This window comes from Erithacus rubecula (genome assembly GCF_903797595.1).
Source record: "Erithacus rubecula genome assembly, contig: SUPER_Z_unloc_2, whole genome shotgun sequence".
Taxonomy (NCBI): Eukaryota; Metazoa; Chordata; class Aves; order Passeriformes; family Muscicapidae; genus Erithacus; species Erithacus rubecula.
The window spans coordinates 411,817-431,429 of NW_027635860.1; the positions used below are offsets into that span (position 1 = coordinate 411,817).

Genomic DNA, 19,613 nt, shown 5'->3' on the forward strand with positions numbered 1-19,613 from the left:
CTTTTCTTTGAAATAACAGACTTTCACTTTGAAAGAGCTACTTTCTCAAAAGCAAGAAATCTGATTTTCAGGAATGCTTTCTGAATCCAGAGGAAATGCCTTTTTATTGGTCATGTCCTAGGACTCTCCAGAAGAACAATGCTGTCTTGCCTTCAAGAGCATTTCAATAGTTAGATGAGCATGTTCTGGAATCCTTGAATGAAACCTGTCTTTGGAGAATGAGTGAAACTACTTGATCACGTATTTGCACGTATGATCATTCCTAAAGATGATCTTGATGGGCCAGCCTTAACAACAGGTGCTGGCTGACTGCATGAGTTCCATTGTAGCCTGCTCGTCAGCTCTGGGATTGTTAACTGTCAGTGGAATATGGAAGTGAGAATCCTTGGGAAACCAGACTTGAATCACAGCTGCTGGTGAATGCAGGCATTTAACAAAGAGCCTAACTTGCCTGGAAAGTCCTAAACCAATTTGCAGTTGGATATAAAAATTGTGAATTGGAGATTTTAATTAGAAATACACAAATCCAAAAGACTCTCAGAATAAATCTCTCCTTAGTACAGCAGTTCAATTTGTAGAAGACATGATCCGGCTTTCCTGACTCGTAGAGACCACTAAGCTGGAATGCTATTTCCTCTTTCATGTTTGAATTAGTGTAACACTGAAACTGAAACTCAACACAAAAATGCTTTGAGGCAACAATATTTTACCCCAATATAGTGAAAAAAACCAAACCAAGCCTATCAAGTTTCACATGATTTTCCTAAAAGGCAATGTCATATTCTGTGCCTGTAGTCTGATAGTTTGCTAGATCAGTATATAAATGAATGGTTCAGATTGCTGGCATCTTGCTTAAGTCTGCTTCCAAGTACATCTTAGTACTAAAGATGAAAATACAACAGCTAACACAATACAGACAGAAACATTCATCTCACTTACTCTTTTAGCACCTGTTAACTTCGAAAACTTTTAGGTTATGTTGACATATCTAAGCAACTGTGCAGAACAAGAGCAGATTAATAAATCAAAGCAGTAGATGCTAAAGCAGTATTGACTTATATGCAGCTCAGAGGACTCTATTTTAGACTAGTCCATTCTCACGAATTAAATGTACTCCCCACATCTGTTCAAATATGTCCAAAGCACCAATTGCTGGCTTAGGTTTTTATGCTACCATAAAAGGTCAAAGTGCACTGGGGCATAGTTTATAGGCACCTTCCTCTGAAAAAAAAGCCAGTTTGCAAGAATAACACACAGACATTGAATCTATGCACTGTGAGGCTAACCAAGAAGTGTTTTTAAAATTATGTCATTTCTCAAAACCAGAACAGTAGCATAATCATAGCCACTAGAGCCAAGAAAGGTTTCTATGAGACAAAAAAGATTTCTAGTAGATGAGCAATATGAACAATTTAACTCATCACCCATGTTTGCAATCAAATGTCTAATTAGACTGATGTCTCTCACATTTTTCAGTGAGTTATGGAACAAATAAATACAAAACCTACCCCAACATTAGTTTTTGGTGTATTTTTCATAGCTCAAACATAAGGAAAACAGCAAACATCACTTGGCTCAAACTCTTTAAATGGCTTTACCCTAACTTCCACTTGAAATCACTATTTCAGCAAGCGACCAACTATTCTATAGAGCTGTGATTCTGTCTGACTTCTGTTCCAAATACAGCACTTAAAATATCTCAGCATAGGAAGACAGGCTCATCCTCGGTACTCCCTCCTGGGCTTTACAGAGACACAGCCTCAGATTTTTTGGGGAACAATCAGGATGGGAAGGCAAAAGGATGCAAAAGAATTAAGTTTTTGGGAGCTGTGCTCTTTCACAAAGAACAACTCATCCATTCAGAATGGTTACACATGCAGCAGCAGAAACTGCCTGCTGAAGAATCTGCAAAGAGAAATCTCACATGAACATACTGTGATGAACGTTTCTTCCTCTGCAGAGAGATTTTGTCAGGTCCCAGGCATGATGAAAAGACAGGAAGAAAGGCTGGACTAAAGCCAGCTGGAAACTCAGCAGTTTGTTTGGCTTGCATGGTTCTTTCCCTTGTTTCTCTTTTTCACAATGCATTTAACCTGAAAGAACAAGTGGTTCTGACAAGGTTCTGCTCAACTGCTGTGAAGATTCCAAACACAAAAATACAACTAAAAATAACCAAGACTACTTTCTGTTATAATTATATGAATGCTACAAATATACATGAATATGCACACAAGTAAACTTTCACTTGTTTTAAAAATTTGTTTCAATACCAAAGTCAAATGCAATGAACTACAATGCTTTATGCTATGTGCTGCTTCTGTGCGGGCCTGCTAAGAACAGCTCTTTCAGCAAATGATAACTTGAATAAAATGTAAACATTATGTATTATGGAGCTCTGGAGGAAGGAAGGGAGGTATACTGGGTTCCCATTTGTTAGTGTGGCCTGAGCTGGATCATTTGGTGAACCAGTAAAGAGATCCAGTTACTGAGCCCCTAGGGCTCCTGTGCACTGCTAAAGTATTACCACTTTGGAAGGATGGTGCTGTATCTCAGTGCCAAAATCAGAAGGCTGGAATCTGCTCATGTGTGCAACAACAGACAAATCTCCTCTCCTACATCCTGTATATGGAGATGGAAAACATTGGAAGCTCCAAGCTCTGCTAGGCTGCGTAAGTGTAAAGGGGATAGCACACATCTGTGGTGGAATCCCATTTCCTTCATGTGAAGTAATGAGTTTCAGGCATCACAGCCTGACAATTACTGGGTTACACAGCTGAAAAATGGGTTGCTGATAACAATGCCACTTCCCTTATTTGGTGTGGCTTTACTGCATTCTAAAAGCAACAAGGAAACTTTAAACATTAACAGTTTCTGGATACAAATCTAGGTTGAGAGCGGACTGTTTAACGAGTACCATGTTCATTTGACATGGAATCTGAAAGCCTAACAGCAGAATAAACAGTTACTTACAGGAAGGAAACCTTTATTTTCAGAAAAAAAAAAAAAAATTAAGAAAATTACTTTCTATCAACTTGAACACAGAAGATACATACATTACTGTAATACCATTTTTGGGTTGGTTTTTTTTTGTTTTTTGGTGGGTTTTTTTTGTTTTTTGGTTTTTTTTGTTTGTTTTTTTTTTTTTTTTTTTTTTTGATGGGAAGGGGAGAAACTTGTTTGTTTTGTACAAAAAGCTATTATTCTGATTATCCAGTAAGGCGGTATAGCTAATAGACATATATATTACTAAACTATCATTCAAACACAGGATCTCTTAATAGGTTTCCAAAGAAACTATGTTTGAATCATCTTATGTATTAAAAATCATTATTATCCCTCAGGGAGGTACATAAACAATAAACACATCTAAATTGCAATGAAGTTTGTTTTTTTTGTATATATCAAATATCTTCCAGGTAAATTGTATGAGATTAGAGAAAGGCAGGCAGCAAGTATGCAATTAAATATATGAGCCTAGTGTACAGTAGCTGATACAATCTTTTTGTGTAGCCTATAAAAAGCACTCACTGGATATTGAACTGCCCACTAGCTTTTAACTATGTAGAGCAAGGGCACAATACCTACTTCCTGGCTGGCTGAATTCACTTGGCTGTAAGAAGTGACTGGCATTTGAATAAGGACTTGCTGTCCTCATGCACAAGTCTCTCATTCTCCAAACTAATTTAGGTAAGACAGGAAGTACTGGGATTTTGCCTTTTAAAAATTAGTGTCTTTATTACACTTACTAGCATTCTGTATTTGGTAAACTTTATTCATATCCTCTTAACCTGGTGCTGCAACTTCTGTCGCCTATCTGTTCTGTCGCCTTTGCATTCTAACAAAGACTAGATCAAGCCTATTTTCCTGTCCAAGCAAACCTTGGCTAGCATAACTATGTGGTACATTAGTGTCTAAAGTAAACTTAGCATTGATAAAAAATAGAGACGAATGTTTATAAATAATTACATAAAATTGTAATTAGTGTTCCTGTATCATGGAAATAAATCTTACTTTCAAACTCAAAGAAATATATACAATGGTAGCTAAAAATGGTTTCATGTAATTGGGATGCCATAAAACTCTGATTTTTTTTAATACATCTAGACTACTCTGCAGTTCCTTTTCAACTTGGACAATCAGTCCACACATTTCTAACAAGAATCTCTACTCTGCCTTTTACCAAATTATAAATTACCTATAACACCTGAACATCCTACTTTGAATTGTGGTTAAAATTTGCATAGCCTTAGAAATCATGCTGTGTCATTTATCTGATATTATACTGATACAGTATGCTGTATCACAATACCTGGGAATTTGTTTAAAACTTCTGAACTAGTTACAGATATATATCTTATTATTATTTCCATTTGGTGGCAAAGCATAATTATTAAAATCTTGAAAACTATTTCTAAGCAGGATAAACAAAAGACTTTCTAATAAGGCACTCTCTGTTTGGACTACTCCAGGTCAAAAGCTTACAGGCCATTGGTAATCTGTTATTTTGCTTTTCAATTATGTTTCCAGTCGGACTCATTAATGATTTTTCTAATTCAGAATTCTACACCTTAACAGGCCATTACCAAACATTAACAAATCAAAATATTCTTCTTCTAAGTGAAGATAAGCTTTGACACTATTGCAATGTCCCTCCTGGCACCAAACAGTCCTGATGCAGAGATCTTGGCTATCAATGACACTGAGACAGGCTGAGCCTAAAGGTCTGCTTTCCAAAGTTCTGCATGTCATTGTATTAGCACGTACTATCTTCATCTAGATCAATCTGAGTCACTCCTTATCTCCCACTACTCATATATGGGCATCCTCACATGGAAGTCTCTTCCTTCTCTCCACTGATAACCAGAAAAGATTTGCCACTTGGCATAGTTAGTTTCTATCTGTGTGTTCCTATTTTATTTTTTTAGCTATGTAAATTAGGGCACTTTCATGTTCTGCCTCTCAGTCATGTTTCCACCTACCCCAAAATTACTTATGAATGCACTAAGCTAATTTCAATTGAATTTGACAATTGAGTGAGTAAAATACAGATAATCAGTTTGGTGAAAACAGTTGTGTCTATTGAAGCAAGAGACATCAAAAGCATCCTTATCTGGAGAATATAAATAAACCCAGTCATTGCATATTAGAAAAAAAATCAGGAGAACCACAGTAAACACTGCTATGTTTGTTCTGCTGTACATATAATTATTTCTTATTTCTTGTTACTGGGAAAATGAAGTTGGATAACTACGGATTTAAACCTGAAAATAATTACATGTAGTACTCTTCCAATGTGGTAACATCATGGTGCTCCATCTGTATGTTGCTAATGTGGAAGTATTTGTGAGTAGGTATTTATTACCAGAAGCTGTACATCAAAACAATCAACAAGTTCATGTTATACAGCAGCTACAAAGAGTCCATCAATGGTTTGTATACATATTTTTTGTGTAAGACTAAAATGTTGCTCTCCAGAAAACTTTGCTTTATAGGTTGTACAAGCAACATTTTTCTCCTCAGCTCTGATGACAACTGCAGTGACAGATCATTATACCCCATGAGAGTTATGAATCAATGATTACAAGATGTACTCACTATACAGAAACCCTACAACCTACCTAACTAGCACATGTTTATTTCACACCATCAAGTGCTGCCACTGGTCACAAAGACCTTTATGACAGAACATTTAGAATACATGATGAAGATTTTTGTCACACACAAAGAATTACATTTAATACAAAGAATTAATTTAACTTTTTCTTTCTTTATCAGAACAAACTGGATTAAACTGAAAATACTCCTTAGTGTGTCCAAGAAAGGCAGATTTATTTCTCAGCCTTATGCATCGCTGGAGCCCTGTGAGAGTGTTCTTGTTGGGATGATGCTTTCTTGAAAGCAAAATCAGGTGACAATCTTTTAGTGTTAAGCAGCTGTGCTAAAAAAATCTTCATGAATTGCAACCTGATGGAGGCTTTCTTCATTTTGCAGGAACACAAATGAAGTAAACACCGGAAAAATGGAAAGACTTGAGGCTACCAGAATGGAAAACAACACCTCATCCTGCTTTCTCATGGAAAGAAAGACTCATGCCAAGATTAACAGGAAAGAAGTCATGCTAGCTAAGCTGAGAAAGAGCTGTTCCTGCACACCACAGAAGCTGAAGAACTTTCTTATGGACTTCTTTCCCGTTTTACGATGGCTTCCCAAATACCGATGCAAAGAGTACATTTGGGGGGATGTTATGTCTGGGTTAGTGATTGGGATAATTTTGGTGCCTCAAGCAATTGCATACTCACTGCTGGCAGGTCTAAAGCCCATTTATAGCCTTTACACATCATTCTTTGCCAACATCATCTATTTCTTAATGGGCACATCCCGTCACGTCTCAGTTGGCATTTTCAGCTTGATAAGCTTAATGGTGGGACAAGTTGTGGACCGAGAACTTCTCTTGGCTGGGTTTGACTTGAATGATGATGCCCCACCAGCCTTGGGTGATGGCTCTTTGCAGAATGACAATCTGTCCAACACAACTGCCTTCAACCTCACCATTGCGGGGATAAATGCCGAGTGTGGGAAAGAGTGCTACGCTATCGGCATTGCTACAGCCTTGACATTCATGGCTGGAGTGTATCAGGTAAGTGGTTGCTCACATCCAGAGGCAAGGTATGAAATTCCTAAAGCTTTTTTGCATGACCTAAGCTTTGGTTTGACTGTCTTTCAATGAGATACATCATCAGCTCATATGAGTGTACCTTGGACTGTTTTCTCCAGGAAGCCTAACTGTAGGAAACTCAGAGACATCATGAGGCAGGCAGTTTTCTTAGTTGCCAGCACATACAGGTAAAACAAGGATCTTCTGAAAGACCATTAACACTGTTTTGATACACTTTTTCTACTTGGCCTTGTTGCTTTCATGAGGCAGACAATGAGGCCCAATACAGATTTAGGAAATTACCAGGTAGCTGTGTACTTAAAAATTAAGAAATAACTCTTTTTCCCTAGATATTTTAATAGAGGTGTGCACCCAATCAACTACTTCTACAGGTTCAGAATGTGCAGCTCAATGTTTTGCTAGGGGGTGCTATGTTCTACCAAACTGCTGTCCAAAAGATGATTTGGACAAAGAAAGGATAAGAGGAGAAACTGACTCACCTACTTTTCAGACAATGGCTGTGCTGGACTCCTTGATACTTGTCAGCATGCTGCCATCACAAAGATATCAAGAGAGCACAGAAGAAAGCATCATGAACATACTTATCTATTAACTCTGTGTGTGTATATATGTGTGTCCACACACTTACACACACACACAAACACATATACACATATATATGAATGCAGAAACAGCTAGCTATCTTCCTGCTGTAGTAAGAAATTTCAGGTCACATATATGAGCAAAAAAATTCCCTTGTGAAATATCTTCCAAAGCCACCCAAGGAAGGACAATCAACTACTTAAGAACAGAATAGTGGAGCTTGTGAGCTGCTGTGCCACTTCTGATCTTAGGCATAGGACAAAGGCCATCTGTGCTCCATTTTCCTTTCTGTCCACAGGGCTAAGACTAAAAGTTGTTTAATACAAAAGCTAAAATAGGTATCTTATTTGTTATCATTCAAGTTCTGTTTACGAAGAAAAGGCAATATATTTTAACTTTATTCACATTAAGACAGAAAAAGAAAAAAATTACTTTGGTAAAACAGAAGTATTTTGTACCCACTGTTCTTTTGCATGGGCAATAAAAAACCAGGTAAGCCACTTCAGTGAAGTCACTTTAGACAAATGTTTGATTGACCACCCTGCCTCAAACTCCTCATTCACCTCTTGGGTTTGTAGCATTCCACAACAGCAAAAGGAATCACATTTCAAACGCAGACTGGAAACAAAAAAGGACAATTTCTGTTTCAAGATTGAAATAGCCAAACGTTATTGTCCTCTAGCTAGTTCTTCCCCATCTGTACCTAATTGTTTGCAGCAATGGTTACAGCTCATGGTTTGCTTTCTTTTCTTATTCTGTTTCCTCAGGTTCTAATGGGGATCTTCCGTCTGGGTTTCGTATCTATGTACCTATCTGAGTCCGTACTAGATGGCTTTGCAACTGGTGCTTCCTTAACCATTTTAACAGCTCAAGTGAAGTATCTGATTGGAATAAAAATTCCGCGTAGCCAAGGGCATGGGATGCTTGTTATTACGTGGATTAACATTTTCCGGAACATTTCTCAGGCTAACCTTTGCGATGTCATCACAAGTGCCATTTGTATCGTGGTGCTGGTCACTGCTAAGGAACTCGGAGATCGGTATAAACATAAACTGAAATTTCCTCTTCCCACAGAGCTGGTAGTTATTGTTGTGGCAACACTGGTGTCACACTATGGTAAGTTAAATGAACTGTATGCATCTAGTGTTTCTGGAGCTATTCCAACAGGATTTATCCCTCCGAAGGTACCAGAGTTCAGCTTAATGCTCCGAGTTGCACTAGATGCTTTGCCTCTTGCCATAGTCAGTTTTGTCTTCACTGTATCCCTCTCCGAAATGTTTGCAAAGAAATACGCTTACACCATCCGAGCCAATCAAGAAATGTTTGCTGTGGGGTTCTGCAACATCATTCCTTCTTTCTTCCATTCTTTTGCAACCAGTGCCGCTCTGGCAAAAACACTCGTCAAAACATCTACGGGCTGCCAGACACAAATCTCTGGAGTAATTAGTGCAATGGTGGTTTTGCTGGTGCTGCTCTTCCTGGCACCTCTCTTCTACTCCTTGCAGAAGTGTGTCCTGGCTTGTATTATCATTGTCAGCCTCCGGGGAGCCCTGAGGAAATTCCAAGATGTGCCAGCACGGTACCAGGTGAATAAAGTGGACACACTTGTTTGGGTAGTTACCATGTCTGCCTCTGCCTTGGTCAGCACAGAAATAGGGCTGTTGGTTGGCATTGTTTTCTCCATGTTATGCATCATTGTTCGGACCCAGCGGCCACGGACAGCCCTGCTTGGTCAGATCCAAGACACAAGCTTTTATGAGGATGACTTAGAATATGAAAATCTCTCTACTGTTCCAAAGGTCAAAATATTTCGGTTTGAGGCCCCACTTTACTATGCAAATAGAAACTACTTCCTAAAGTCTCTGTACAAATTGACCAATTTAGATCCTAACCTAGAAGCTGCTAGGAGGAAGAAATATGAGAAGAAGGAAAAGCAGCATCTGAAAAAGGGAAATCACAGAACTGCTAATGGACTGGGCATCGGAGAAACCACTTTGCAACTAGTTCCTAAACAAATTGATTTCCAAGCCCTTGTTGTAGATTGCTCTTCCATCTCATTTTTGGACACCACTGGAGTTAATACTTTAAAGGAAATCCTGAAAGACTACAAGAATTTAAACATTTCCGTTCTCCTGGCTTGCTGCAATCCCTCAGTGATAGATTCTCTGAAAAGAGGAGGTTACTTTGGAAAGGATTTTGGATGCATGCAGGAAATGCTATTCTACAGTATACATAATGCTGTGCTGTTTGCAAAAGATCAAAAGCTTCCAGCAGATTGCTCAGTTTAACCCTGTGTCTTCCCTGATGATTCACTACAAAGTGACAGATGGAGGGGGGTAGATGGCAACAAGTAAATTATCAGACACACTGTTGGCTGTGAAAAGCCATTCCACTCAAAGAGTTCCACTTTATGTCATATGCCACATAGAGTAGCCACAGGGGAGGCAGTATAGGACAAGCATGGAAAGGTTAGACCACCACCTTCACTTTAAAATGCAAGTGAAGGCAGTTTGGGATTAACTTGTCCATCATACCATTATCATTTGTGACCCAAAATAGATGTCAGGGGGTTGTCATGGTGGAAGGCCTGCCCAATGCTGCCCTCCCAGCGATTCAATGGCTGTTTTGTGTTGAAAAAGCTAAGCCACTTCCATGAAAATGAAATCAGTATGGCATTCTGGACACACAATGATTTAAACTGTGGCTTGCAAGACCCTGCCCCTTCCAATCATTCTAGGTGTACTACAAAACAAGTCTCCACTGTTTGCATAAAAATAAAATGTATAAAATATTGTGGAATGTAGAGTATCTCTCCATATTGATCACACAAGCATAACCTTGTTAATACCATAACCTGCCACAGGCAAAGAAACTATGACCCATCACAGTTCCTCTCAAAACTACCATTACCAAATATGGCTAGTTTTGGAGTCACAGGAGTTATTTTTTCTATTGGATTAGATCTGTTGTAATCAGTTACTGAAGGTTGTGATACCCCTAATCATGCTGGAAGAAATATGACTCCAACGCACAATTTTGCAACTAGAAAAAGCATAAACAGGATTAAGAAAAATGAATGACTTTAACTGGCAGCTACCCAGCCACTTGTACCATCCTGTAAAATAAGCTGCCTCTGGTGGGCAGATCTAACTCTAATTCAGGGATAAGTAAGGACCATCAAACATAAAACCTCAGAGTTGTGATGCAGCACATCACTATCTTCCTACAAAAGCCTGCCTGGGTTCAAAGGAAAACAGGAGAAAATAAGGGCAGAGTGGGAAGGTCAATCTGTGAGTTTTCTTGAAGGGGATTGATGGATCAGTCAGAACTGCCTGGCTGGTCTTCTCTGATGCAATGCTAATGAAGTATTACAAGTAACATACATGGGTCAAGTAAACAGAGCAATGCTTTGTAACCTGTGTATCCCTCTGTGCTGAAAAATTTTCACCACTGTTTGTACACAGTACAGATGTTGTGGGGGTTTTGTTTGTTTAGTGGGTTTTTTTTCCTATCATATTAGTCTTTGATTTGAGATCTATTAGACCATGTTTTCTGGGGCTCGTTATTTTCTATAATAATTTGCATTAACTGCTGTTCATTATGCTTTGTCATCAGCTGTATTGTTGTATATGCAGGCTGCCTCTTCACAAATAAGGACTTGGATTTTTGATTGTAACACAGTATTCAGTGTTCTGGCCCATGGCATGGGCAGAATATTCTGTTTCATACTCAAGTTTGTAATTACCTGCACAGAAGGTAAGACAGCTGTGCTCACCCTCTCTCCTTTTTCATGTCAGGTTCACATGTCACCAAGCATGGAAGGAAATTCTATCACAGCTGTGCCTCTCACAACTAACAGACTCTAGAAACAGGTTCCATACATGCCAAAGCCATTTCTTTGCTGTCCCATTTTAAAAAAAGTCAAGTCAACACATTATGATTTGCTCATTTCAACTTTTTAGGTCACTGAATGAAAGAACAGTCAAACCCAGGTACCCCAGAGCCTATCTGGCTTTTAGAAATAAGTATTTTCTCAGAGGAAAAGCAGAGCACTTCCAAAAGACCAAAAACACCTTCACAGGGGCTACAACTAGTATTAGTTGCATTAGGTTGTTCAATGTTGACATTTCCATATACTTATTACAAAAGAAGCCTATCTGATACACACTGTTAGTACTGCTAAAGCAGCAAAACCTGACAGAAACATCTGACTCAACATTCAAGGACTGACCAACATCAGTATTTTCCTATCATAAAACAACCCACATTATTATTTAAATTGCTGACTTGGTATGATCAGCTTCTTTCTGTTCTAAAAGGAAGTGAGGAGAACGGAAGGACAAAAACTGTTTTGTACTTGCTTTTGTTTGTAACCATTCTTGGATCAGGGAATAAATCTTTTAAGGTCCTGTTCAGGCCTAACAAGGCAAACGGGTGTCTAAGAGTGACAGTACCAATACAGACACTTTCAGGCCACTGTGATAAAGAAAGCTGTCGTTGGAAGTCAAATAAAACATCCTAGCAATCTACACTTTTTTTACTTTATGGATCAAGCTACCAATATAGAACACAAAGAAAAAATATGCAAATATACCCTTATCTTTAAATTAATCTCATTTCAAAAGACAAAAAAAAAAAGGGAAGATAAATTAAAATGGGAAGTGTATCTTTGCAAGAGTCTCTGGAGAATAATGAAGAAAATAAGACAGTAAGAACAGGAAGTCTCTTTTTCACCATATTTATTTCAAGTGTGGTACCAAAAGATACCTAAGTAAAGAAACTTGACTACATATAAGAGAGAAAGTAAAGTTTAGAACTTACACGATGAAGAAAAAAATAATTGGTCAGAAGAAACTGTAAGAACAATTTCCGGTTTTGGTTTTACTGGCAGAGCTGGCTAACAACCGTGTCAGACATTGTCAAATAGAGCATGGAAACAGCTTCAGTGCTGTGATGCTGGCAGACTGCGAATTATTTCTAAGGAGTATGTAAAAGGCAACTAAAAAAGCCTTTTTCTGGTACATCTATATTTGCTATACTAAGTTATACTTAGTATATTAGACTAAAGATACGAAGATTGAAAATTAACAAAAACTGCTGATTTTCTTCTCTCCTAAACTACCAGAAATTAGCTATCATGTCTTGGAGAGAAGCTGGGGATAGGTTTGCAATTCCTACTAGGTTAATACTAATATTGAAATAAAAAACATTATATGCCTTTTAGGAAATGTTATATGCTTTATGTAGATTGACTATATTTTTGTTTACCTTGTGATTTACCATGTATCATGTATGCAACAGATCTTAGTACTACTACATAAGAATGGGAAAGTATTCTTAACTTGTGGACTGTGTGTGTCCCTTGGAACTGGGCAAAGAGCTGGAGTCTTCAGCTCAAAATGTCCTGTCTTGTCGACTAGTGAAGCATGGCCTGAATGTGTGCTCCAGGTGTCAAAAGAGTTTTACTGGCACTGGTAACCAGCAACCTGGGAACTGTCCAGTCCATGAAAGATACCTGGATTTCCCCACAATCCTGAATATTCCTGTGTCACAAGACTAAGACCAAGAGACAAATGTATGCTACTGGCTGGAAAATAAAACTAGGAGTTCTTTGAAAACAGTTTGCATTGTGGTATCCTTTCACAGGTGACAAAATAATGGGCTAACTCCAAATAAAGACAAAGATGAAGAGGGGTGCTTGCTGTACTAGAAAAAGTTGAAATAAAGGGATGCATTTGGTATTGGGGAGATTATAAAACATAATGAGAAAGACCATTACAGAAGTGAGAATGGGAAGGTGGCAGTTTTTTATTTGAGCACATCTATTTCTTGGCAGAAACATTTATGGCACCTTTTTTACAGATGGCAGCAACTGTGAAGAAAAGCCTCTATCTGTAAGACTTCTGCAGAGTCCCCCTGTTTTCTCTAAGTGCCCTTCTTCAGACAAGTGCCCATCTCCACATTCCAAGGAGTGTTCTCTACTCATCAACCCCATACATAATACAGTTCTGCACTCAGATGCCTGCACTCAAAGCCTCTCTACATCCTTCTAGTTCAGGAAGAGATTTACACATGCACAGAATTAAGCATCAACACTGAACTTCTCTGCTCAGACTTGTAATCCTGCTCCTGTTGCTTTTTTCAGTACCAACGTTTGTCTGCAGGCTCCATCCTCCTCCCCCTTCCAAAACTACTGACACTGGTTGTCCTACAACAATTTAAATGTCTTCTTGTCCTTGAAAAAATGCTTTTTATTTTGCAAAATGAGAAGTATTAGCTAGTTATAAACATTAGCAGTTTATAATTTCTACATGTCAAAGACACAGGCTAAAGATTGAGGCTAGTAGGTTAGAATCCTACCTTTTAGACACTACACCCTTTTTGGGGACTTCTTGACTGATTGCTATGTTTCCATGGTCCTAGCATTTTGATTGTGTCAAGGATTGTACACCACATTTTCAAAAGACTCAGCCCCCACAAAGGCTGAGCAGAATCCATGAGAGATGCATTCCTCTCCGTCAGTCATGTGGAAAGACCAATTCAACACAATGGCACAACTAAAACAGGCTGCCAGAAAGGATTCTGGGCTCCAAGTGTAGATGTGGCTGCTTTCCTTCCAAAGGTACTCACTGATTTTTCCTAAGTCAGTTGGTTACAGAAACCTGAAAGACAAAACCCACCTCCCAGGAGAAATCTCTACAACTGGAACTCTGGAAGTGGAGAGCAGAGACAGTTGTCCTTGACACTGGGTCACTCTAAGAGTACATATTCCGCAGTCCAGTAAGAGACAGAGACACAGAGGAAAGGGTGCTTAGTGGAAACCGCCACAGGGGAAGATGAGAGCAAGGAGCTCTGTTACCTGCTATGCTCATGGATGCAGTAACAGAGGCCACCCTGGGGTACCAATGCAACACTTACCTGCGTGCAAGACTTACGACCACCTTCCTAAAAAACTGACATACACAAGCTCACCTTGTGTTGAGGAAGAAAACATAGAGGAAAAAAAATTATGTTCCTAATTCACACTCTGAAACTCCCTACTTCCCTTCTCACACACCATTTTCAGAGTCTGAATTCTCCTTCCCTGTTGCTTCCACATAGTGGTAAATTCCCATTCTTCTGTGTCTGGGACAGTACATGCAACAATGATGTAGAGTGCAAATATGCTCTGCTCAGCAAGAGTCTGAGCCAAGCAGAACTTTTAAGAGCTATTACAATTTTTCATGGGGTTCTTATGGTTTGTCTTTCTTCATAGACCAATTGTTCCTGCTGTAGGCATCTGGCTATTTGGCCATTTCCACTGGGATCTTGATTTGAGTGTGCTCAAACTGAGTTAAAAGGGACTTGAAAGGCAACGAATTCCAAGTGTTCTCCTAAAGTCTAACATGCATTTCCCTAAAACTAAAAATGCTATTTTGTATATGAAACTTTTTGGAACAGGGTATTAACTGGTACTACCTGAATCCATCTGTTTTAATCCTTTCTACCTATCAATGAATGCAATGCACAGGCGGATTCAGGAGATAAAAAATAACTCCTAATATAGACAGAAGATTTAGTGGCAGCTTTCATTTGGACCTCTCAGTAAGTCAAACTCTGTTGGACTATTTTGCTGTATCACGTGTCCTACATTAAAGGACTAAAAAGTAAGCCATCTTTCTAGTCCCTCAGCTCCTGAGTAGAAACTGTGTCTTTCTTCATCTCTTAAAATTCCACAATGATTCCCATCTGGTGTAACTTAGCTGACTTCCACAGAAGGAAAGATATGCCCAGCTTGTACTTCAGCTAAGACAAACATCAAATTGAGCACCTGTTGGACCCTTTAATGTGTCACATTTTCCTAGACTTTGACTAGAGGTGTTTGCTTACCTAAGAGCAACTAATTCCAGCAACCAGTGAATCCGAACTTGTTCAATGCCACCATGTGGAACAGAAGAAATGTAGGCAAGGTTCAGCTCTTGGTCTTTGCTCAGGTCATATAAGTCAGCACGTCTGTGTGGTAAAGGAGGGCTTCAGGAAAAGATGAACAGAAAAGAAACACAATGAAATATTAAATAACAGCTCCACTGGGCATTCAAAGATTCCTATGCTACATCCCTACACCACCTGCATGCTCCTACATGGCATGAGGAGCACTGCCAAACATGAGATGAAATAAAATGGAGTTGCAGGTTTTTTGGGGCCAGCTGGCTACTCATGTTGTATGGCATAGCAGTATACAACTGGGGTGCATCTCAGGGTCATGCTCAAACAAAAACCTTGCCACGAGTCACCTGCACAGACAGCGATCTCAGGCAAGAGGGGCCAGAGAAAACCACACAGTGACAGTTGCCATGTCTCTCAGTAACTAATCATAAAGGAGCTCACTGTCTTTTAGGCTTTACAGTGGGCGTCAGACTTGCTAATGTCTATAGTAAGAAAAATATGGGCTTGACCTTCCTGCTGAAGTTCATGCAATGACATCAATTTTTTCTTTGCTGTGGATGCTACTCTATTTTCTAGAAGCAGAATTAAATGCTCAGAGCCTTCACATTCTTCAGCCATGTTCAGCTAACCCTTAAGCATTAGAAAGCACAAGAGTGTGTCATTTGAGGTTTCTACATATGATTCTGCAAGCAGTTTAACAGGCTCACGGCTATACAGCAACAATTATACCAACCTGACTTTGATATCTACTTATTCCACTGAAATTAACATTGCGGCAAATTTTTGTTGTTCCTACCACCACAGATAAATACTGTAAGATGGAGATCACAACCCAACCCCTCATAAATCAGCAACTTAGAATGCTGCACAGTTCACTGCATCTGGGCATCCTTAGGGACTACGATTAAGCCTCTTCATATTGTGCACATTCTGAATGATAAAGCATTTGTATGACAAGAAGGATAAAACAACACTGTCCCTCAGGCTTGGTAAAATACATCCATGTGTATTCACACTGCAGCAAGAGATGACTGTGCTCTAACTACACACTATATACAAACTGTTTAAGTCAAAAACTGCTCTCATCTATGCCCTGCCTGTTTGACACAGCCCAAGGTATCTCCTTAGGCCTGAGATCACCTCTGCAGGACATGCAGGTGTTCTGGACCCCAGCTCTTTCCAATGCCCGCCAATGAGAGACTGCAGGAGGATGTTCTTAGAGGTCTTCATGGTTGTTTATTGTTTCTTATCTCAGGAATGCTTTGTCCAGCAAACAACGGTCTGCTCGCCAGACGTCCAAGGCAGAATCTGCCTGGTAGAGGCAGGACTTAGATAGTCTAAATTACATACTAGGTATTTACAAATTATTCCCAATACAATACAATCTTGTAACATGGTCCAGCTCTGTCCCCATCCAATCTAAAAGTGCCAGCATGTCACCCAGCATGAATGACGGAGAGGAAGGAGGAATTCTCCATCTTGTCCCTTATCATAAACATTCTAGAAATCTGCTAATTCTACATTCTAACAGTCTAATTTACACTCTACTTATTTTTGCAGCTTGCATTTCTTCTCTCAAAGTTGGTAAATTGTTCCAAGGAGCTAAATCCAGCCCCTGAGACACCTGGGTCCCATTTGAGGGTCTTTGGGGACCCAGAGGGGTCTTGAGGCTCCCAGAGAAGCCAGAGGGATACTCTGGACTCCCACACCTGTTGTAGTCTGCCTCCTATGATGTCAACCAGACTTGTGACTGTAATTCTGCTGGAAAGGGTAATTTATGTCATCCTTGCCTATTGTACCCACCCATTAAATCATCCCACCACCAAGGGCCCTACCCAATGAATCTGCTACAAAGGGAGAAAAGCCTGACCTGGACAAGAACTTGACACAACTGAGATACTGCCTATCTATTACCCCATCTCCAGCATCCTTACCTGAAAGTTCAAATCTTTATGCAAACCACATCCATTTATAATGCTTATTACAAATCAGGCAGTATATGTGAGCCCCTCTCTGCAGTTCCATCGGCACTCAAGGCATTTACAAACCATCTCCTTAAGATAGCTTCAAGTCACACACGTGATACTGAGAAATTATCAGCTCCACTCTTGTGTATCATTTTTAATTGTTTCAGTAAATAAGAACAATGTTAACAATCAGATTCCGAGAGAGTGCTTTACTACTACTCTGAAACGCAAACCGGCATCCATTCAGCAGTAGCAAATACAATTATTTTTGCTTAGTCCATGCTGAATAAATATTCTGAAACTCACACCCTGTTACAGAGAAATCTTGCAGAAACCGTGATGGGATACAAAAGCAAGCTGACAGAACAGTGGGTTTTGTCAGTGGTGCTGTCAGTATCTGTCCTTTCCTGTTCTGAGTGCAAAGATCCCATCCAAGAGAACTTCAAGCCTTGCTCCCAGGTTTTCTCAGCTGCTGATCCACAGCTAGGCACTCGTCCAAACAAGCTTTAGCAGCTGGAACTCAGTTGTGCCACTACATGAGCTTTCAAGGGATTTTCAGAAATACTAGTGTTGGCCAGGTGCTATAGAAGAGCAACTGCTGACCCATTGATAGCCTCTGCGACTGCTCCTCTGTGTTTTCTTCACACGTCTTTCATGTCTGCAGCTTTCCAAAGTTTTTCACACAATCAAAACTGTGTTTCATAGGCTGCAGTTTAAATGGGCTAAACTATTTTTAAGGCAGATTTCCATTAATGTTTCCTAATATTGCAAAAAAAAATTAAAACAAAACGAAACAAACAAACACAAAAAAAACAACAACAACAAAAGAAAAATATTCTGAAAGCTCAAATGTTTCTCCTCATCAGAATGTATTTTAGGTCCTGTTCTGTTCCCTCCCCCATGGAAAAAAAAAAGAAAAACTTTTCAAGTTTTTTTCTTAGGGGACCTTTATGCATTATGCAAAAAAAAAAAAAGTGCACAAATTCCTTTTTCCGAAGCACATGCCCATTCCATCCCTATTGCAACTCTTTTCCATATAAGTGCTATTGAACCCACTATAGCCTAAATGAAAAAGATCATAATCACTTTAGAGTAATATACAAGCACAGCAGTGGAATATACCATCTCTTGCTTTCACTACTGCTGGAAGCATTCAGCAGTCTCACAAAACAAGGCTGTTCCAACCCCAGTTAGCTGAGCAAAACCAGGCTTTCTCCAAACAGCAAAGCACAACCAGAATACAGAGATTTCTGCACGGTCACTGCCTTCCCCCTAATTTGGGTCACCTTGACCCACTGGCTGTATCCGGTGGTGCATCTGGAGAACGTCTGTCAAGAAGAACAAACTTCTAGAACTATCTGTCTTTTGTCCGACAGTACCAAACTATCCGAAGCTTTTCTAGGGGCGCTTTAGGGGCCTTGGCAATGGAAACACTGAAAAGTAAAGAGAAATGAGTTCTAAATATCAGCATATGTACTGTGCCGGACAAGATGATGGACTTCACATGCTCGAGAGGGCAAGGAAGCAAGTCAGACCAGGGGAAGGAATGTCGACTAGGTCTAATTTTTGGCCGGTTCACATTAACTGGCCACATCCCACATCCCGCCCTGCACTGTGGAGTTGGTCCAGCACCAGGCTAAGCAGCAAGGGGCCGCAAGGGCCCTCTGTTAACACAGCAGCAAGCCCGGGAGAGCCTCGGTTCCTCCTGGAAGGCAGCGTCCACACGCCCTGGGGGATCCAGAGGGCGGGACGCAGCCGAGGCGAGGGCCGAAGAGCCCCTGCACAGCGGCTCGGGGCCGGAGCCGGGCGGTGCGCGCTTACCAGAAGCCAGTGCTCCTCCAAAAGTGCTGCAGGGGCCGCTCGGCTCGCCGGGCATCCACGTACACCTCGTACGCCGCGGAGCCCGCGCCCAGCGGCACCAGCAGCAGCCACAGCAGCGGCCCCATGGCGCCGCGAGGGCCGCGGGGCCGGGGAGCGGGGCAGCACCGCCGCCCGCCGCCGACGTGCCGGGGCACGCCCAGGGGCCCGCGGTCCCCGCACCCCGAGCCCCGCGGCCGGGGCGCCTCCTGCCCGCCGCGCTGCTGGCGGCTCCGACGCTGTGCCGCTGTCCCGGCGCCGCCGGCTCCCGGGACTCTCCCGCCGGCCGTGCCGCGGGCGGGCGGCGGCGGCTGCTCCTCTCCCGCGCCCCACACGGGGGCGGTGCGCACCGCCACGCCCGCGCTGCCCGGGCCAGGCCCGGCAGGGCCGCGGTGACGGGGGCGGAACCGCCCTCCTGCCCCGGAAAAGCGTAGGGGCAGGGTGGGAGCTGTGTCCGCTGGCTACGTGTAAACCCCTTTATTGATCTCGGCGTGCCAAACGGGAGTGGGCGCTCCCGCCCACAAAGCCAGCCGCATCCTGGGCTGCCTCCAAAGCCGTGGGTAGCAGGGAGGGAGGGGATTCGGCCCCTCTGCTCTGCTCTGGTG

General features: G+C 41.1%; 2 protein-coding genes across 2 annotated transcripts in view; one reads left to right on the forward strand and one right to left on the reverse strand.

Moving 5' to 3' along the window:
* SLC26A1 (solute carrier family 26 member 1) overlaps nt 1–15,116 on the forward strand; it is a 39,005-nt gene extending 23,889 nt beyond the window's left edge. The window contains exons 3-4 of the mRNA XM_079331227.1: nt 5,992–6,637; nt 8,026–15,116. Coding sequence (XP_079187353.1) covers nt 6,020–6,637; nt 8,026–9,546 — 2,139 coding nt within the window. The 5' untranslated portion in view covers nt 5,992–6,019 and the 3' untranslated portion in view covers nt 9,547–15,116. The remainder of the gene's footprint in view (nt 1–5,991; nt 6,638–8,025) is intronic.
* IDUA (alpha-L-iduronidase) overlaps nt 1–19,388 on the reverse strand; it is a 45,352-nt gene extending 25,964 nt beyond the window's left edge. The window contains exons 1-2 of the mRNA XM_079331228.1: nt 18,973–19,388; nt 15,128–15,268 (exon numbers count right to left, since the gene is read on the reverse strand). Of these exons, the coding sequence (XP_079187354.1) occupies nt 15,128–15,268; nt 18,973–19,097 (266 nt within the window). The 5' untranslated portion in view covers nt 19,098–19,388. The remainder of the gene's footprint in view (nt 1–15,127; nt 15,269–18,972) is intronic.
* Between the last annotated feature and the right edge of the window lie 225 nt (nt 19,389–19,613).